Below are 15,545 nucleotides of genomic sequence, written 5' to 3'. Positions count from 1 at the left end.
AAACAAAAATAGTTAATAGCAAAACTATAATAGTCAATAGTTGAATAAGAGTAGTCACTAAAATTTTAAAAATAAAATTAGTCAATCATAATATTAGAGTAGTCGATAGCTAAATAAGAGTGGTTATCAGAGTTTTAAAAAAACAAATGTAGTTAATAACTAAAAAATATTAGTCAACACATAAGAGTCGTTACCGAAGTTACGGGTGACATGTCGCAAGAGCTCCTACGGTTGGCCACAAGCAAGGTCACCGAAGCCGAAGCTCCGACGGCTGGAAGGGCTAAGGTGGCAATTTTTTTAAAAATATTAGTAAAGGGCATTTGTATAATTTTATAAGATTTGAAAATTCTAAAATGATAACAAGGGGTCTAAATTAGAATTTTAAAATTCACCCACATTGATTTGTCCTTTAGCAATTTTTAGGGTATTTTATTGTATTTTTTCCCTATTTTTCTAGGTTATATTTATAAGTCATTTTATTAAATTTTTAGTAGGAATGTATTATTTATCATTCATTTACTATAGTTTAGATAATTATTTTTTCAAAGGTATATATAATAAGGGTAAAGTTAAAATGTTATTATACTTTAAGAAAGAATTAATGCAATTTAAAATTTTTCTTAGCTTATATAAAACATGTTGAAGACGCTAGGATGATAGAAGTATTTGTGTTGAACAAAAATACAAATATTTTCAAATTAAAGAGAAAAACAAGACCAAAGAAAGAGAAGGAATGAAACAAACACAGTTGGCAGTGATTATTACACTTGTTGAACCAGAAATTAGCGTTACAGTGAATAAAATAAATAATTTAATAATGAATTTGAACAAATACACAAGCACGCACATATAGATGGCCTCAATTGTCTTCATTGCAAAAAAAATTTCAATAAAAAATTAGACATTAACGAGTTAGTTCTAAGTTGTGCAAAACATAAGAAATTGTATGAAATTCAAAAGCATTTTGAAACCTGAAACCTTGGTTTTCAAAATGCTTTTAGGAAGAACTTGACACATTTCAAGTTTTCAATTTAGAAGTGGCCTCTATGAAAATTCTCAGGCGTTAATTCTCATATTAACGCGTCAATAATCCTGTGTTGAAATAATTCGTTCTGCTCTATTAAAAAATCATAATTGGCTTTAAATATGAAGTATGAAGAAAGTGGGCCAAAAACCAGCCCAATAAATATATTCTCTCCAAAGTTTTAGAGATACCTGACTCTCTCTCTCTAAAAAGAGTCCTTTTCCTCAATTTCAAACACTTTTTTTTTTTTTTTTTGCGCCAGCTTGAACTTCAAACAGTTGAGTCCATTGCTTTGTCCCATTTTTCCTTCGATTTGCTTCTGATTTTAGATATTTTTTCCTCGGCCAAAAAATCGAACGGCTGCTGTTTCGTAGGGCTCAGTAATTCTGGTTAAAAAGAAAAAAAGTAAACCTCAGTAATAAAAGAATGTGCCGGCATTTAATGTCTAGAATTGCGTTCGATAAAAAAAATTAGTTTGTTAGAATAAAAAAAATTAAAAGAGCAAATGGCTATTCTAACTTCCAAGGGGGGAAAATTAAATAAAAGTGATTATAAAGAAGGTGATTTAAATTATAGTTTTTCTGCCAGATATTTAAATATATTTTTACTCCTATTTGTGTTCCCTTTTTTCTGTTATTAATTTCATTGTAGTATTTTATTAAAAATCATTTTTATATCTTTCAGTTTTACTTATATTTATAAGTTAATATAGTTAGTCTGGTTGTTTATCCTTGCATTTAAGTTGATAAGTTTTATCCTTAGAATATAAAATAATGACATTAACGACATTTAACGTAATACGTAAACTATAAATGATATCCATTAGTATACTGTTTGGAGTAGATGCAGAAAAATATTATTTATAATAATTCACTTGCCAAGAACTAAATTTTTTAAAAAAAAATCCTATGAGGAAATGATTTTATCAAAAAAATAATTTGAAACAGATATTAATGTAAAGCGAGTTATTTTTTTTAATAGGAGTGAAATGAAAAGCACACCAAAAAAAATAGGTTTTTACATAAATCAAAAGACAACTCATCTCACATGTTTAACTTGATTTTTGTAAAATGACTTTTAAAAAACTATAGCTCCGTAGAATAGTTAAAAATTAATTAAAAATATCTAACTCATCACCAAAATATTTTTCTTTTAAGCCCAAACCGCAAATAATTCGGTTCATTGGTCCGATGGGCGGAAACAAAAGTTAAATCTCACTATAACAAGCAAAAATGTTTCCAGAAAAATAGGTGGAAGACGTGGCACCTTTCAGTACACGTGGAAACAGTGCACAACGTGTCGATCACGTCGTGCGCCACCTTCCTCTTTAAACATGCTGCATCGAAAAGCGATGATGATAAAACGATTCAATCTTCATAGTATCTCCCATATCATCTTTAGCTCGTGAAGAAGAAGTTAATACACACAAATCAAACAAACAAACAACTCTCAGAAAATATGGCAGCCATGCTCATCACAAGAACTGCTCTCTTCCGTTTCTCAAAGTCCTTTCCTCAGGCAGTCTTCCTCAGATCTTCCCACAAACCCTCCAGAGTCGCCTTTGCCTCTGCTTCTTCCAATAACTATTCACACGTATATACCTCTTCTTCTTCGTCTTCACACTCATTTCTGTCAAGAACAGTTCAATATAATCTATTTAAGATTTTTGACACTGGTTTTGGTCTTGATTTTCAGTTCAGAAACACAGCAGAAGGAGCGGATGCAAGAGTTTGGTCATACGATCCTGCAAATGCGAGACTGAAGAAGATGACAGAGACATGGGTGACAGGGTAAGAGATGGAGCAGAAGAAGCAAAGAGAGAGGTAAAGAGTACGCACATGAAGCTAAGGAGAAGACGAAGGACATGGCTGAGAGAACCAAACAGTACGCTCATGAAACTAAAGAAGATGCCGAGGATGCTGCAGAGACCATGGCGGATAGAGTCAGAGAAGGAACAAACAAAGCTTCAGAGAGAGCAAGAGACTACGCTTACGACGCAAAGGACACTGCGAAGGACGCGGCAGATACTGTGGCTGATAAGACGAAGGAAGTGGCTCATAAGGCGGCGGATACAGCCGGGTATATGAAAGAAAGAACGAAGGAGAATGTGTCGGGAGCGGCGGAGAAGACAGCGGATACGGCAAAGTCAGCGACGGAGAAGACGGCGGACGCTATGAAGTATGTGGGAGATAAGGCGAAAGAAACGGCGCAGGAGCGTGGGGGGCGGCGAAGGACACGACGCAGAAGATTAAGGAGACGGTGGTTGGGAAGGATGAGAGCGACGACAACGACGACTATAAAGGCGGCCGTGGTGGGTGGAAGAAGGCGAGGCCCTGGATGAGGATGTTTGTGGAACTGAGGAGACAAGCTGGGAAAGGACACGATGCAAGGAGGGTTATTAGCCAATGAAGAAGAAGGGTACTTCTTCTTTTTCGTTTTTTGGTCAATTTCTGCAAAGAAGTTTGGTGATAAATATAATACTGTCAGTTTGTTTATTTGGTAATGGGTGTTTTGTGATGGCAAAATCTTACTAAAAATTTGTTTAAATAAATCTAAAATAATAAATTTTTAAAAATACTCTTAATGAGTGATGGGGATCAGAATGAGTAGAATAATAATTAATACAATGACAAAAAAAAACTAATAATACAGTAAGATTGCTTAATGATTAATATAAAAATAAAAAAATTGGTTTTTTAATATGAATATTATCCTCTATTGTAAGTAACTATGGTGTTTTAACAATAAATATAGAGTGAAGCATTGGGGAAAATATGTTTTCGCATTTAATCCTCAGCCTTACATATCTATCTATGGCAACAAGCTGCTCTTCTATTCTGAACGAAGATAATTGTTTTTTCTTTAAAAAAAAAAACATTTATCCCGGTGGGACATTTCATCATTTTATGGATGATTTAATAAACTTATTTGTGGTGTATCTTGATTTTTGTACAAGGTTCCAACCTCACCCCACACCACCCCTAGGTTTTTTTTTTAATTATTTGGTTCTTTCACATTTTTCTTCTCCTTTATTTTTTGACAAAAACATTCTTCTTCTTTCGAAGGTGAGATAATAATTATGTTTATTGTGACTTGTTTATTTAATACGAAATTTCCTTTTCATCAAAAAAAGTAAGATATAAGATAATAATTATTTCTTACAATTCTAAAACAGAGCTAATTAAAGGAATTATTTAAAAAAGCAATACATTTGTCAAAATAATTAATTTAACTAATTGTTTTTTCGTTACAATTTTTTTTAGAAACAATATTTTTTAGTATTCTTTAGTCAATAGTTAGAGACTAATCTTTCCGAAAAGTGCAAAATGGTTTTACCTCTCCTAATAAAGTTTTTTTCATTACCAATTGTTTTAATTTATGCGCAAATTAGTAAGAGCATAATGATCCACTTCAACAAAAGTTTGGTGTAGGCCCAACTTGATGAATGCGTTATAGACTTAGTTGAGGCGATCCCTTCTCAATTGGATCTATTCAAATGGGCCCAGCTCATGTACCCTGGGCTACTTCCCTCTGGGTTCTCGCTAGATCAGAAGTGTTTTCATCGGCCTAAACAAAATCTGCTTGGTATGAGTGAAATGGAGGAAAGAGGGGAGAGAAAAAAAAAATTAATAAACTAGAGTTAATTAAAATTTTCTTCCCAACCCTTTCCTCCATTTACCTCGTACCAAACACAGGGTAAAGGTTTGAAAAGATATACAAATCCCAATCCTAATATAAGAGTCAGGTACTTAATTTATAAATATTAAGAAAATTAATTAAATTAATTATTGAAATAAATAGTTACACATCTTAAAGTATCTTGTAATTATGTGTATTGGGAATATCTTTTTTATGGAACCTTTAACATATATAATCACTATACAGATTACTTTTTAAAAAAAAATAGATGAAAATATAAGACAAAGTAGATTGTAATTTTATATTTATGATGAATTGAATTTCTAAGTAGTTATTATATTACAAATCAGAGGTAATATTCAACAAATGAGTTTGAATTTTATTGGGAGAGGTGTTTATATTTAGTATAATATGATTACCTCTAATAGAATAATACCTAATAGTGACTCGAATATGATTACCTCTAATAGAATAATACCTATATGTAATAATAAAAAAAAAAGACGAGTAACGTATATTTTTCTTTTCAATTTGTAACGAGAAACTTACTGGGTTAATGTACAAATTTTCCCTGCAAACGTTAATTCGTTAGACACCCGAAAGTTTTTTCAGCGTAAATTCATCCTGAAAAGTTTAAAATCATAGTTAAAAATTGTTAACAGTTAACATCACATTTTAACATTAATTTTTTAACTGCAAGAGGTAATATTGTTAAGATGTTAAATTTTTGGAACAAATTTATATTCCAAAATTTTTTTTTTAAGTATTCAACGCTCACCGCAACCTTTTTCTGCATATAACTAATATGGGCCGTCTGCTGGATCAGAGATGTGCGCATGATGATTTGTATACCCAGGGGGGGGGGGAAGGAGTAGAAGGCAAATGCGACGACGTATGAAGCATGATGCCTCTGACGCACGGAGGAGTCTTTGCGGGTCCCACTCCCAGGGTGCCACCTTCGATGATGGCCTTGTAGGAGCAGTTGGATTTTTTTTTGGCCCGAGGGAGCAGTTGAATTGAAAGTGGTAACCGCTAACGACTCCAGCCCTGCCACGTCATCAAGTGACTTAAGTGAAATTGAAAGAATAGTGTGATGTGGGGCCACCATCTTCAATTGGATGTGTCCGAAACATCCTCAGGAAAAGCAGGGGAATTTTCTTACCCAGATAGCCCAAAAACTCAATTGCCCATTTGTAGTTTGAAATGCGCATTCCAACGTATAATATATTCTAAATCATTTCCCTTTTTTTACACTTCATGAATTTTGAAAAAAAAGGGAATTATGAAATTATGTTTCTACAACGAAAGTATTCATTATCTTCATATTGAGATTATTATGTCTGCCTATAATGCTTTGAGAATTCTTATGCAATAAAGATGAAGAGGGTGGTTCAAACACAACTTCACTAAGTTGGTGCAGAGTTTTTGCTTTGGTAGTTTGGTTAGTCTGGTAATCCAAACCATAGCTTAAGAACCAATCCACTTTCTGATCATGGATTGAGTTGAATTGGTCAATTTTTATAAAGGAAGGGTCCACATTTAAAAGGCGTTGAGCCGGTCCATTAGGGCTTAATTAATTATGCAATAACAACACTTGCTTGCTCCCTCCAATTCTAAATTAATGAATTTTTTGTCCTACATAAAAGATCTCAATTTTATTTGTCTTTCATATTTATTTATTTATTTTCAAATTATTCTTTTAATTATACACAATTAATATGAATAGTTTTAAATGTAAATAATTAAAAAGGAATTTTAAAAAAGTCTGAGTAATTTTTTTTTATAGATAACTAATTAACTAATTTATTTATTGTTATTTTTTTTACGTCATTTGAAATAATTCTGTTGGTCACAGTACTAATTAAGTGGTCCTTACAGGGTACTTAAGAATTTCTTAGCAAGTTTAAGGATTGGAGGATGTGAATACCCATTCGTCTTTTTATATTATATGCATTATTCACATTGATTAGGCACGCCGGCATGATGATATGAGAATTGTCTTTTAATTAATTAATGGGCCAAGACTTGTTAACTTGGACTCATTTTATTCCATTTGTGTCATTTAGAGAATTGGGAAATACATATGTTTTTGGGCCTTCAATATAAACCCGTTTGTGTAATGTGTTAATTATTCAGTAGTTTTTCATTTTGCCTTAATTTCTTCTTTTACATGAGTTCCCCATTTTGTGTGTGAGTGATTAGTTTCCTAAATTATGTTGTGTTTGTGTGCTTGTGTTTTTTGCTTACTTTTTTCTTTTTGTCCCCTCTTAATCACTCTAATTGGAGTTTTCCAGCTAGAGATGCACATCATGTTTTTAAAATAAAATAGAAAAAGAGAGGAGCTTTTTTTTCCCCCCAAGTATATAGTAGGGGTAAAAAGGTAGCAAGACAAGATAAAGTAGAAAGAAACAAAAAGGAAATTTTTTTTGAGCAATCAACTTTCCTATTTGATGTTTCCTTACAATCATTGTGTTGCCATTTCTCTTTCTAAGTTTTATTCATTAATTGTATCTTGAGCAGTTTCCTATTTTGTTGTTTTTCTTCTTTAATTCCTTATTTGCATACTTTTTGCTACTTCCATTTGTATCATAGTTCCTTTGTTGTCCACCTTTATTTATCTTTCCATTTGATTACTATTTCTTTTGTTGTGCACTTTCCTATTTTGTTTTGTCATGATGTTTTAGGTTGATTTTTTTTTTCTATTTTATAATCATACACTTAAGTTTAAATCATTAATTCCGTTAAAAATATTCTAAAAAATATTTTTAATTAAAAATTATATTAAAATGCATTTTACTTACTAATTTAGATTTCATCATACTAAATTCTTAATTTTTGCTAAAAATGTTTTGAAGAATTTAAGATTTTTCTTATTCCTTTTTTGCAAATCGTTAATACGTATTCTCATTTGTTTAATGTTTTTATTATATTGGAAAAGAAGCTCAAATAATTCAGTTAAAGTAGACATACAAAAGTCAAAAATTTGATTATTTTTAATAAATACATACTTTTTTATTCAAATAAATATATCCTTACTAAATGAATTTATAAATTTTTGTATTAAAAATATGTTTATAAATTTTAAATTATAAATTTAAATGATTTATATAATCTTTCATACTTAAATTATTTATAATATATGTTGAACAGACATATGGTTTTAGCCATTTAAAAGAAATCTAAATAAATAATTTTCAATAAATGCAATGAAAAGTTAAAATTATAAAATTTTATAGTATAATCAAAATTAATAAATTTTACAACATATATATTATAAATTTTGAAAATATATCTTAGAAGTATTTTTTGGTTGCATGAAAATGTTTGCGTAACGCACAATTTAATTTCAGGTTTATGCCTGATTTTAAAATAGATACTTAGGTTTTTGTAATTGTAAAACAGAAGATTGGCTAGTAGTCTAATCTTTAATATAATAGCATGTTAAAAATTTAATTTGATTCTAAATATAAGATCTCAATTCATTTTGTCTTCAATACTTATTTATTTTGCCTCCAAATAATTTCTATAATGATTGCATATGTTAAGAAACTTTTATTAATGGATAGTTCCAATAGACATGATTAAAAAATATATTTTAGAAGAAATAACGTCTATTTATTATAAATAACTGACTTAACTTTTTTTTTAATATTTACAAATTAATTATCTAATTTTTATATTAAAGATATGTTTTCTTTTAAACCAAATGAATCTTCTATCCACTTTAAAAATTAATCTTCCTCGAGTTGTGGAGGGTAAATGGTAGGCCGCTCAGATTTGCTCCATTTATAAAAGTGTTGAAAATTGAATCATAAACGGCTTGGCTAAGAAATGAGAGCCATGCTACTTAAGTCAATCTGAGTTGATGTTTGGGGTTGATATTTAAATGTACGTAGAGAACTAGTGGAAAAAGAGTTTTAAAAGTCATTAGTTTAATGGTTGTTGAATTATTGACTTAAACCTCTATCACGAATTAAAGTAATATAATTTAACTAAAATATATGCAAACATTAATACATAACACGGAAAAGATATATTAAAAAAAAAAGTCCTTAATTTACAACTAGATTCGGTAATATGAATTAATGATAGCTTGAGATTGGCTAAATATTGGCTTTTAGCCAACCCACTTAAAAAACAAAATTGTTCAACCCGCACCAAGAAACCTACAACCTACTGCAGGTTAACACCCCCAACATATGTGCTAACCTGTATTTATTTTTTGAATTTTATTTATTATTATGAGTATATTATAATATTTTATATCCTATCTAAAAAATTTTAAAAAAAACCTACATCATTTATTTGGTGTTTTCAATCAAGTACTTAAAGAAAAATAAAAATATCATTATATTTTTTTTATATTGTATATGAAAAAAATTATAAAAAGAAAAAAGAAAATACTATCAGTAGGTTGGCGGGCTAACTCATCAACCCACTATACGCACCGTCATTACATCGAGTTTTTTCAACTCGCACCGCCTAACTCTAATATTGCACATTAACATGTATTACCACCTCTATTCACAAATAGATGGAGCATCCATATATAAACTGCACGTAATTCAACAAAACAGAATTATTAAACCATAAATATGATGAATTGCTATTGTTTTAAAAATCACAACAATGTTGTTTTATGTTGAGCACATGGAGGAAAAAAGTATAAAATTTGATCATCAATGTATCCACAGCTCTAAACCAAACCAGTCAAAAGATTGGTTTACAATAAGGGTGGGCAAAAACTTAGTAGCCATTTAACCCAATCCAATTTGAGGTAGTCGATCTGGTTTGATCTAGTAGGTTAAAATAAGCTCAAAAATGATGTCGGATCAAACCAAACGAGACTAGCTAGTTAAGTTATACTGAGTTCTAGACCAAGTGATCTGAACACTTGGTTAGGTTTAGTTAAACTCAATTGAACTTTTTTAAAAAATATATATATAGTTAGATGTCATATTGTTGTTGAATGTTGAATGCTTTGAGATTTACAATTAGGTTTTATTGTTTTTGGATAAGTTTTATATGGTTATATCTATATTTTATTGTTGTTTTGTGTTTATCAAGTTGAAATCTTGCTTCTAAAAAAAAAAAGTATTGAACTACTCGGACCACTATAGACAGTTGAGTGGACCAAGTTTAGTCCAATTTGACTTGGGTTGATGTAAGATGAGACTAGACCATAGATTGACTTGAGTTTAAGCTTTTCTCTAAACCAAACTTTGAGTTGATGACTAATCTGATTTGGTACTTTCATACCCTTAGTTCACAATTATAATGAAAAAAATAGGAAAAATGCCTACTTCATAATAATAATCATCTATACCTGTTAAGTGTTTAAATCAGATTTTAACGAGGTTAAAATCTATTTATGTATTTTTTTAAAACAAAATAATATAATAATTTTATAAAATATTAAATTTGGACTATTAAGATTTCATCCCATGATGATGAAGGGGTAAAGTAGGTCTACTTCCGAGGTCCACAAGGCTGAGTGGCTGATCTTAGCTGGATCTTAGTACTAATAAGCAGTATACTCAAATGTCGTTGGTCAAAGGAGTGGCCAAAACAGAACATGTTGGTCAATGTGAACAAGGAAAATCAGAGGAAATATCAAGGGCGGTCATCATGGTCTACGTGGGAACTGGGCGTCTAATCGGGAAGGGAAAGAAACACGCAATGACGTCAGAAATGACCAACAAAAACCACTATTAATCAGTAATCAATAATAATTATAATAATTTTCTGCTGATTTCATTTTTCTGAAAAAATTAATGAAAGTGGAGTGGAGATGAACGAGGAGAGAGAGAGACAAAAGAACAAAAAGAGAAGAAAAAGCAAGAAAGCGATGAGAACTTCAGTTCTGAGTTCTGACATAGCCACACGGATTCATAGACTCCGGCCACTCACCCACCCAACCGTTGCCTTTGCCCTGCCTTCTCCGGCGCCACCGCCTTCCGCCCTGTTCAGTGGACCTTCCTCCTCCACCGTGCTTGTCTCAGTTCACTTCTCTCGTTTGCTTTCTGGGTCGACCACCCACAATAAAAAACATCAGAACCCAGAAGCTTTCCAGTTTGTGATATTGATTTTTCCTCTTCAATCAAACTGCGTAAACTTCGTCACTTTTTCAATCCCTTTTCCATCATCTCTTGCTGCACTCAGATTCAGCTCATTCCCTTTTCAGACTTAAATTGCCACGTTGCAGAGACCCCAGGTTCTAACTTCTATATATGTATGTATACTCACCTTGTTCCTCAAATCCTTCCTCATTTGATGTTCTAGAACTTCATATATATTATGGAGTGAGATTTTGAGAATCCTGTGATATTTAATTGCCCAGATATTATTGAATTGATACATATTCAGATTCACAAAAGTTATCATCATCATGATTACCAGATCTTATTAATTTGGTGGTATTTGGGTAACACATGCCCTTATATATGTAAGGGTAGTATAAGTTTCTATGATATCTCGCCGTGGTTTTGGTCAGTTTATTAGATTCTCTCTGATACATATTTCAGCCACGTTGAGAGCTGATAGATTACCCTTTCAAATCTGAAACGCTCAGATCTTCACACTTCTCTCAACACCTTGCATGTTCATATCACACCGACCTTACAGTTTCTGTGTATAAATATACAAACCCAACCCCACAAGAAGAATCATCTTATTTCACAGTTCTCAATACCCTTAAGGACTGTTAGAGAGACAGAGGGATGATGAATATTCCAGAACGGGGCGGTGGTGGTGGTGACGGTGGAGGAGGAGGAGGAGGAGAGGTGAATAACCAACCTCAGCAGCCGCCGCAGCCTCCGCCACAGCAGAGATGTCCTCGCTGTGATTCTGTGAACACCAAGTTCTGCTACTACAACAACTACAGCCTTTCGCAGCCAAGGTACTTCTGCAAAACTTGTAAAAGGTACTGGACCCATGGAGGATCCTTGCGAAACATACCCATCGGTGGTGGTTGCCGGAAGGGAAAACGGACCAAATCGTTGTCGGCCTCTTCGTCATCATCCGCTGCCGCCCTTCAATTGATGAGCCGGCAACAACCGCTGCAACCTCGGCTGCAAGAGGTGATCCCTACGCAACCGAACCCGATGACGTTACCTTCACGCGTTAATCTGGTCGGTCGTTCTTCTGCGATGGCGGCACCGGCACCGGCACCGGCAGTTCCTTCGATTAGTTCCTACTATCAAGGTGGCGGGCATCTATCATCTCTGGCGGCGATTCACTCCCAAAACCCATCACAACCATTATTCAACCTTTCGTCTCTGAATCTTGTTCCTTCTAATCTGGGTCTTCATCCTTGGTTCAACGCTCCGTCGACTCAAGCCTCGAAGCACCAAGTTCCTCCGTCGTCACCGGTGTTCCAATCGGAAAAAAGAAGCAGGGAGGTGGAATCTCTGTACTTATCTGATCATCGAGGTCTGGTTCATCAAACGAGCATGATGAATATGGGTAATAATAGCAGTTACGCTTCACTCCATGATTGGTCTCAAAACTCTATGTGGAGTACTGTGAGCACAACTTCGATTGCAGACAATTCTGGGAGTACTGGTAATAATGGTCATAGTAATAAGCATGATGCTAATAAAGCTGGATCATCTTCTCTGAGTGGAAATCAATGGCCTGACCTACCAGGATATGACCCTCCTCAATGATCATCATCTTCATCTTTTTCAGACGTTACACCCTCGCGAGTTGCAAAATTCCAGAGATTGAAGGCATGAATCTTCGGAGCAGTTAAGTCACCCTCATCCATATATTTCTGTTTAGTTTCATTTTCCATTTTAGCAAAATAGATTATAGAGGATCATAAGAGAGGGGGAAAAAAACAAATATAGTACATATACAGTGGGCAGGGTTTTTGTTTTTGTTTTTGTTTTTAAATTTGTAAACATAATAAGAGGGTAAAGAGGTTTGTGAAGTGATGGAAATTCAAGTGTAAACTGAGAATTAGTATAGCTCCCATATTGACTTGTACTGTTTCTGATAAGTCAGAAATTCTCTGTTTGTTTTATATTTCATCCAGCTTTTTACATATGTTATATATAGTTCATTGCTTAGAGAGCTTCGTAGTTTTCACATGGTTCTTTCTTTTCAACAACAATCTTAAATATAAAATCAGTGTATACAAGGGTCTTATATTTAGGATCGAAACAGTAATATGGAGATCTAAAAGATGAACAATGCCGTACGGCTAATTAGCGAGAACTAACGCTCCTTGCACTAACTTGTTCATTCGTGAATTGATCAAGATAGCTTTGTTTAAAATGTTGATACCGAAGACAAGATGATACTTTCTCGAATCCTAAATATATGTGCCATGTAACTAATTTATAATGATTAAGAAAATTTAGTTACAAAAAAATGTGCATTTTATTTTTTTTTTTTGAGTGCAAAAAATGTGCATTTTATCAAGATAACATATGCAATGAATAGGAATAGCTGAGGAAGAAATTATACATTCAGGAAATACAAAGTGAATTATGATATTTTATTCAAAATCAAATCAAATTTTTCGATTAGCTCCTATGTTTAGAATCAGAATCAGAAGATAAGTTAATATATTGTGAGCATGTAGGTGATGAAGGGTTGATATGCATATTCTTACACTCTCCACCTCACTGTCCCGCTCTTCCTCTCCTTGATTTTTTCATAAATAATTTTTTAGTCTTGCTTTTGTAAATCTTTGATGAAGGCGTAAATTTACCTATAGAATATTTGGTGAATGTACACTTAGCACCATAATGTTCGCTTTAGTACGAAAATGCCTGTGAAAGTTTCAGAAAGACGTAAAATTGCCATGACCATTCATTTAAACAAACGTCCATTACTTTTTTTTAACGGTGGCTTCACGTTCATTTATGTTCTATCTTTGCACTCTTTTAAAACTTTCATAGGCACTTTTATAGGTAAGATGGTGTTTGCTAGGTACGCTTTCGTGAATACTTGTTAAATTTTGACTTCACTGAATTAAGGTTCACCACCAATGTCCCCTTGCATCAGTTGAATTACGTAAATAGGGGATTTAAGCATATAGACGTAGATTACGTGGTATATTACCACACAGGCTTCTGATGTAATTCCTTTTAAGTAATGAATGCTCATTTATTCAAAAAATAATAATAAATAAAATTATGTAGGATATTTCTAAGATGTAAAAATTCCACAAAGAAATTCCATTGAAATTGTGCATGTTTGTTTGGCGTATTGTATTAAGAAACACTACTTACCATTGAGCAGTTTCTTTGTGACAAATTTTATTTTATATAATATTGATATATTAATATTTTGATTATTGATATTTTGCATAAAGTAAAAATACTGAACTAATTTATTTTCGCCCTAGCTTGTTATTTTTAAAATTAGAATAATTTCTTCTTTTTTTTGCCAACAAATTTGAATAATTTCTTAAACAAATTATATAAAAGAATAATGACAGTCAGGAGCAATTAAAATTAAAGTAGCTTGGTTGTAGAATGTGGAAAAATCGCCAATTTTAAGAATTATTAGATTGAAGTTTTAGATGCGCGATTTATATTGGGCATTTGCAGTTTAATTAACTTATTCTTTTGTCAGATCATAGCTTACTAATTTCATAAATGTTTATCCTATGAAAGTATTGAGTAAATTTCTTAACAAACAATTTTTTTCATCCTGAAATAACTTCTCAAAACAAAATAAAATGTAAATTAAATATGACAGTCTTAATTAATTAAGTACTTTTGGCCACTACAAAAGCCATCATCATCGTCATTATTATTGTTGTTGCTTTTATTGACATGATCAAACACAGCTTTGTAAGAGATTAAAGAGTTCATTAACTTTTATGCTTGTCGTATGATACAACGAATAAGTGTCTCAATCAAGAGATTTCAATTCCACTTTCTTGCCATTATATTATATGAAGCACACGATGAAATAAAGTGAAATAAACCATCATGGTTCATTTTGAAAAAAAAAAAACAACAAATAAAAAATTCACATGCTCGAAGTTATTTAGACTTGAATGAGAAAAAAAAAAAAACAAAAAAGTAGTTCTGCTTACCCCATTTCCAGCTAGCTAGCAAAGAAGGATGCTATGTTTTTGGAAGACTAGTCAAAATATAATGAAATGATCATACCAAAACTGTCTTGAATGATATATGAGTATATGACCATGTAACCAATTTTTTCTTCACGACATTAATTTCTTCTTTTTAACAAATCATTTAGGGTTCGTTTGGTATGAGAGAAATAGCAAGATATTGAAAACGGGACCGGCAATTGAACCGATCAAGACAGTAAGTCAAGGGTCAATGGTCAGACCGAAGTCAAACCGGGGGTCAAACTGGTGAGAATAAAAAAATAAAAAAATAAAATTTTTACTAGGAACTAGATATCAATTTAATATCTTGAATTACTAGTAAAATAATCATATATCTACAATTTCTTATAATATCATACTATTAAAATCACTAAATATTCGTCCCAAAAAAATATCGAAATAGATATATGATAACAAAATATTTCTCCGTATAGCTATTCAATAACTAAGTCCTAATTATCAATAGCTTTTAAAAAAAATCATCAAAATATTTTTTTTAAAAAAGGGAATCGGGTTAACCCACCAAACCAGATCATTACCAATTTTCCCTGGTTCAGTTCGGGTCACACCAGGTCAAAGTGACCTCGATTCATAGGTTCAGCCGGACCGGTTTCTTGGTTGGTTCACTAGTTTCTGGTCCAAACCGGCCAATCTGGTTTCATTTTCCATACCATGGGAAATAGAGAAGAGGAGAAAGAAGAAATAATTTTAATGAAATCCATTTTAAAAAAATGAAAAAATAGAGTTAAAAGCTTTTAATAAGTTTTTATTACTTCTTTATTTTAC

General features: G+C 32.2%; 2 protein-coding genes across 2 annotated transcripts; both read left to right on the top strand.

Annotated features, from left to right (window-relative positions):
- Positions 1–2,482: 2,482 nt before the first annotated feature.
- LOC114724438 (uncharacterized protein ECU03_1610-like) lies at positions 2,483–3,433 on the top strand. Its single transcript, XM_028910787.1, is given in 3 exon segments — positions 2,483–2,617; positions 2,814–3,231; positions 3,234–3,433. Coding segments are annotated over 3 exon segments (753 nt in total).
- A 7,952-nt stretch (positions 3,434–11,385) lies between these two features.
- Positions 11,386–12,330, top strand: LOC114724437 (dof zinc finger protein 1-like). Its single transcript, XM_028910786.1, has one exon. It carries the CDS (start codon positions 11,386–11,388, stop codon positions 12,328–12,330), a length of 945 nt encoding a protein of 314 aa, XP_028766619.1.
- The last annotated feature ends 3,215 nt before the right edge of the window (positions 12,331–15,545 follow it).

Source organism: Neltuma alba, unplaced genomic scaffold, assembly GCF_004799145.2.
Source record: "Neltuma alba isolate B1F8T4 unplaced genomic scaffold, ASM479914v2 tig00012187_pilon, whole genome shotgun sequence".
Lineage (NCBI taxonomy): Eukaryota > Viridiplantae > Streptophyta > Magnoliopsida > Fabales > Fabaceae > Neltuma > Neltuma alba.
Note: the sequence above shows the minus strand (reverse complement) of the source record. Positions and strands in the feature narration are given on the sequence as shown.